At 41.1% G+C, this 6627-nt stretch overlaps 1 protein-coding gene across 2 annotated transcripts in view; it reads right to left on the bottom strand.

Moving 5' to 3' along the window:
- The window catches only part of LOC109717468 (universal stress protein A-like protein), a 54608-nt gene continuing 52269 nt past the window's right edge, over positions 4289–6627 (bottom strand). For both annotated transcript variants that reach the window (XM_020243279.1, XM_020243278.1), the window contains exon 4: positions 4289–4687. In XM_020243279.1, coding sequence (XP_020098868.1) covers positions 4609–4687 — 79 coding nt within the window. In that variant the 3' untranslated portion in view covers positions 4289–4608. The remainder of the gene's footprint in view (positions 4688–6627) is intronic.

Below are 6627 nucleotides of genomic sequence, written 5' to 3'. Positions count from 1 at the left end.
ATTTGTGTGGATGACTAATGTAAAAAAGATATGATGGAATGAATTGATGCTAATATCTATATTTAGCTTGAATTTGGTTCAAAGAATCAATATCTGTTATGTATGTTATTTTAGCCTTAACTCCGGGCCTTCGTCTTCTGCTTGCCCCGGTCCGACCTTGTTTAATATGCAATTGCTATTATTGCTTAATTCTTGTATTTAGAGCGAGTTGGGCGGACAGGCGGACAGGCTCTGTCGTTCAGCGTCTGTCGACGCGACCGACCCGACAAAATACACTGGCGAGTTGGAGGGCTAGACAGATAGCTAATCGAGTATTTGTATGGGGATAGATAGGATGTCGGGTCGCTGAGTGTGGTCTTAATGTAGAGAAATGACAATGACAATGACCGGTCAGGCATTGAGTTAATAGGTAAACCCAATGACACGATGCATCTAAGTCGATAGCCGACCAAAGGGGACACTTAATTAGATTAATTAGGTATGCGGACACCTATGATATATGATGATATGCTGAACTCTAGAGGACAGGGTAATCCTCAGAGTAGCAGGATTGGCTGCTCCAACGGTCGTTAATCTTGTATGAGAAGACACCAACAAGTTAGTTCGACTCCGGATGTTACGGTACGCCAGGGACTTGCCTATATGGCCGCAGACTGGGTCTCGGGTCCGGAGTGTCATTGAATTCTCCCTAGTAGTTCGACAGATGGCTAGTGAGTGTAGGCGAGCCTTCGCAGGTAAAGCATGAGATTAAATGGAACAAGTTAAATGAGGCGTTAATGAAGAGGTGAATAGTTCACCTAATTGGACATGATGACAGCGTTAGGTTGCTTACCAATCATTAGAATGCATTCATATTTTGCTTGGCATGTGTAATAGTATAATTTCCGTCATTACAGCTCTCCTTAATCTATCCTATCTATCTATCTTCTTTGGTATATCTACTTGCGCGTTGGACCTAGTGGGGAGATCGGCGGAGTCGGCGGCCGAACCCACTGGGAACTAAGGAAGTTAGTTCTCACCCCCACTTTACCACAGGTTCCAGTTCGGGCATCCCCGGTGAGCGTGAGGATCGCGGTAAGGGCCCGGCGTTCTAGTCGCATTAGCTACCTCCCTTCTTGCATTAGCCGTCACCCCTTTTTGTATTTGAGAGTAGATGTTGTATAGGGTGAGGGTTGAGTGCTTGTATTTATATTTTGGAAGAATGTAAAAGATGTATCTAAATGTAGTAAATCAAATGAATGTAATAGATAGCCTCTTCTCTCTTATGTACTTGTATGTGTTTCTGTACTTGTATCTTGCTCTTGTTTGTAGCACTGGTGGTGCTTCTTGATCGTGTATTTATGAATTGATTCCTGGGTAAATTCTTATGCACGATCTGTTGGTTAGCCTTGGACGGACAGGGGAGGTCCTGTCCGTTCGGCGTCTGTTCGACGTGCCCGGGCCGAGCCAAATTGGTAGCGGTCGCGGGGCGTGACAGGTTTCTTCCAAAGTGTTCGGATGAGCAATGTCAAGGAATGGAATAAGTTCCTCTTTGAGTCCATTAATATAGCATGTGATAAAGTACTCCTCTGTTAAGTGTGGGTTGTAATAGAGAAGTTGGAACCTCAACTCCTCAAATCTCTCTTGATATCTTTCGCACGTTCCCGTATGCCTCAGATTGCTAAACTCCCGGATTAAGTAACGCTCCCCTACTTGAGCAAATCTTCTGCACACCGCTTCAGTGAATTCATCCCAAGACACTGTCTGTGTGAGACCCCAGATAGTCCTATATATGAGATATAATAGGGCTAAACTCTTAACCCGGCTTAAGCATTTTGGGAGGTGGCAAGACCCAAGAGGTTAAGAGAGTTAAGCATGATAGGACGGGAGTAGTCCTAGGATGGGTGACCCCCTGGGAAGTTGGGGCATCACAGATGGTATCAGAGCCAATTACCAGCCGGAAGTGTGAGATGAGTCTCGGCTGAGCCAGGGTCTGGATGACGGGCTAGCGAGATGAGTCTCACATCACCTGGTACTTGTGAGTCTGAGCCTAACGAGGACGTCAAGGCTTAAAGGAGGGGAGATTGTGAGACCCCAGATAGTCCTATATATGAGATATAATAGGGCTAAACTCTTAACCCGGCTTAAGCATTTTGGGTGGTGGCAAGACCTAAAAGGTTAAGAGAGTTAAGCGTGCTAGGACAGTAGTCCTAGGATGGGTGACCCCCTGGGAAGTTGGGGCGTCACAGTCTGTTTGTTGATAAAGTATCCTTGTTTCCATGTTTTCGCCTTACCAAATAAATGCATAGTAGCTATACTCAACCATTGGTGCTGGGGTATTTGGTATAATTCAAAATATTGCTCGCAGTTCTCGATCCAGTTTCTAGGATCATCGCCATCAAATGAGGGAAAATCCAATCGTGGATATGGAAATTGTTGATGATTATTGTAACTCCTATTGCCCCAGGGTGACGTCTGATCCTCTTCTACTTCTATCTGTTTCCTTGGTGTGGGTAGGATGCCTTTGCCTTTATCTTCTTTGATTGTGGGTGGAACATTGTTGCTTCCCGGTTTGATACCATATGGAACCTTGTCCTCAGGAGAAGTTGTTCGACCTTGGATGTGGATAGTGGACTGCTGAACTAGTAGCAACTTTAATAGTTCTTCATGCCGTCTGGTAGCCTCCACACGCAATGCATCATAGTGCTTTTGTCCAATTTCTCGTACCTCTGCTATCTGATGAGTAAGTTCTTCCATTTTAGATTGATGTTCCGCCCCCAACTTCTGATATTTCTCCTCCAATGAATGGATATAATCACTGAGATCCCGTAATCTCGTTCCTTCTGCCGTGCTGATTTCTTTCAAATAATCCTTGTGATTAAATTTAAACTTATTACCCTTCTTACCCTTAATCTTGGCCTATTTTCTTGATATATATGAGTGGTCGGTATCTCGGTTTTGCTCTGTGACGACTACCTGATAGCAGATCCTATAAGCGGCAGGTTGCGCCAAAAAAAAGGATCTAATAGACCTGAGGATTGAGGGGGTGTCCTCTGATCTATGGTTCGATGACCAGGGTAATCTTGTGGTGATTCCTTTTGTCCAAATCCAATACGTGATCAGATCAAGCAGCGCAGGAATTTTATTTGCGGTTTAACTCGACAACCAGAGGTTGGGAGTTAACATACGACTACACCCTATATTGCCCTAGGATGGGACTGCTCTGATACCAATTGTTACATACCTGACTCAACGCAACCCGTCGATGATGAGATCTCGCTGAGACGTGGACGGCGTTGAGGATGATGGGTTCCAATGTCGACTGCTCACAGTATGCTTAGGAATGTAACGCTGACGTGGAAGATAGAATAAAAGAAATGAAGCAGATGAGAGGAGAAAAGAGACAAATAGAGAAGAATATAGAAAAAGGCAAAGATAAGAGGAAGAATGGGGATTAAGAGGAGAGAAGAAAAGAGATACGAGATGCAATGGAATTATCATAAATTTCTCATATTCTGTTTTTGGGGTTACAATCTGCCTTTTATTTCATCTACATTCCATTGAAAATAAAATATCTAGTTCCTAAAAGGATGAGGTAAGTTCAAAGTAGATGGACTTCCAAAGCCCGGACTTCTGTTGCCCACCCGCCACAACCTTGGCCATTTGAATCTACGCCTCCTTGGATAATGGAACGGACACTCATCGTCAACCCGAATCCGCAAGGAACACCCTAAACTCCCTGTCGGCATGCCAGAAAGTCCTAGATCCTTGTGCTTCGCCAACCCTCTCCCCGAGCCTTCTTCACTCCTCGCTCCTCGCCTGGTCTATGCTCCACAGAAGGCTTTGCATCTCGCTGTGCTCCAAGTCCGAGATCTCCACAGAAAAGCTAAGCCTTCACTCCATCACTTTATTTACCCTGTTTTTGTTATTACTTGACTACTACTTCTGCTCCTAATCCTCCACTGTACTTGGCAGACGTAACAGTTACCCTTCAAAAATTACAGTGCTCAAATCTACCCTACTAAAATTCTTAATTTTTTTAAAAAAAATTAAATCCTCCATAGTAGTAGTATCTAAGAAAAACAGAGAAATCTCAAGGACTTTGGTGAACTTTGTGAATTACGCGGGCAATTATCTCTCTCTGTTTCTTTTCTCTTGTTTCACTATTGCTTTACAGAAGCATTAGAAGCTACATCATGACCTAAGAACTGACATGTACCAAACACCTTAGAGAGGGAGAGAATTTAAAGTGGATTAATCTGAGAAATAGGAAACGTCAAGATACAGGGGAGGAAATAAAAAGAAAAGCTAAAAACAAAACAAAGTGTCTCTTATTTTCGTATTGAAGATCTACGTGCAAATTCTAGGGTCCATGCACCAATCAACGGCATGCTTGCCAAAGTTTGGTTATCCTGCAACTTTCTTACTTTATTTCAAGAGCAAATCTTTCACAATGATGTTTCAGGGTCGCATGTCGGCAAATATACACGCAGGTAACGATCGCAGCAAATTATTTATTCAGTCGAATCCAGTGCATGTATGCGCACATCTCCCATTACAACAAACATAGCATGATACAACAAGATCTCGCCAACCTCTCTCGAGTCCTGTTTAGGGGGATTTTGGATTTTAGTTTTGTTTCTTCACAACGAGCACAGGGCATTTGGCATTGTGCACACAGTAATTGCTAACGCTCCCGAGGAAAAACCTGTTACATGAACAAAAATTGCTGAATAAATGATGAAAAAGTACAACTTATGCTATTTGGTACTAATTAGCAAATTGGATAAAAGAACAAGTTTTTGTAACAAGTAAACTAATATTGACACATTTTTTTAAAAAAAAAATTTTTCTTGACTCAGTAACATAGTAAATATTAGAATTTTGAAATAAAATTCAGCAAAGGATTACGTGAAGTAGATGTGCATATGGATATTCTATCAAAACCAGGTCTTCTGTATCTCATTTGATATGGAAACCTAGTAAGAGAACATGAACAAAATCTGTTGATCCTATCTCCATCTTTAATGATTTTGAAATAAGCCCCTTACTGATAATGTTCAGCTGATTAAGCCATTCTTGAAGGAGATCAAAAAGGCAGTCTCACAATCAGCAAGCAAAAGAGCTTCTGGGCTGTACAGATTCCCACTATGCTTTTGCCAAACCTTCTGGGAATGCATAAAAGACGACATTCTGAGCACTTTTTTCAAGCGCTCAGTGAGAGAAGGCTGTCAGTCTTGCTCCGAAAATGGAGGGGGCAATATTAGGAAACTGTATATTACTATTATATACAGAATAGGATTATATAGTATCTAATTCCGTTTGTATTCTTACTATACTAGGATTTGTTGCTATATTTGATATATCTCTCGTATTATATATTTGCATCAATACAACCCAATAGGGTATGCTCTTTTGCCCTTCTTACAAGGTGGAATTGGTTTAGATTGGCCTTCAACACAACGTTTCGTGGCACTTCTACAGAGAGACATCTCTTTCTCGAAACACCATCTTCTGAATGTTGGAAATGCTTTTGGACCTTTGGCCTATCTCTATGACAGAGTGCTTTTGCAAGAATGAGCTGAAGTTAAACAACAATAGCAACAACAACAACAACAACAACAATAATAATGTTATATTTGGTTTAGATTTGTAATTATATCTATTTGGGATTGGATATAATTTAGATTTAATTTGGCATATATGAATTATAATTAGGAGTGTAATTCTAATTTAATTAGAATTAGACTCTAGTTAGGAGACATGTATTATATATACATTCTACGGCCAAGTTAATGATGCCGCGACAAAAATTAAGAAGCTATGCAAATTAATTAAGAGCGGTTGGTAGTCCGTACGGATGGAGAAGTCGGATCTCTAATTAAGCGTTGCATATATTAGAGAGAGCCAAGCTGCTGCGCGCTAATTAGCCGTGCGCTAATTAGGGCTTTTGGAGCGAGAACCCTCGTGCATGGAGTTCCATACAAAGGAGCCGTATTCTTATTTCCATGCTAATTAATTAAGGAGGGTTGATTCTTGTGTTCTTGGCATATTAACTTCGTCCGTACGATCAAGAGAGTCGATCAGGTTTGAGGTCTTTTCTACGACGCGCCTTTCATCGGTTTTCGATCTAATTAAGTTTTGGTCTTTGAGAGATCTTCTTTGTACTCCGCCTTTTCGACATTAATAAAGTATTTGCTCCGTCTTCACCCGTGGACGTAGGCTGTTGGCCGAACCACGTAAATATCGGTGTGTTCTTTTCTTATCTTTTCGTTTCCTCCATTAAATTATTTTCTGAATCTATTTTTCGCCGTTCTGATTTTAACAAATAATAATATCCTTTAGTTTCTAAAAGAAGAAACAAGTTCTAAATCTACATAGAAAAGTTATGTTATTATGCCCTAGGTTACAATATTAATTTTAGAGGTACAACGCATGAAGTTCAGTAAAGGTAGCATTGCCTCCTAATTAATGAATCCCGACTCCTAATTAATGAATCCCGACTATTTAAATTTCTTATCTGGTTTACGGCAAAATAATTGAAAATACGCCCAAGAATAAAGCACAAGAGAAATGCTCATCAATGTGGACTGTCACAAACTCAAAAGAAATAGAAAAGGCAGAAGGATTAAAAAGGATCAATAGCTA

This window comes from Ananas comosus, linkage group 11 (assembly GCF_001540865.1).
Source record: "Ananas comosus cultivar F153 linkage group 11, ASM154086v1, whole genome shotgun sequence".
NCBI classification, from domain to species: Eukaryota; Viridiplantae; Streptophyta; class Magnoliopsida; order Poales; family Bromeliaceae; genus Ananas; species Ananas comosus.
This window is presented reverse-complemented; position numbering and strand designations above follow the sequence as displayed.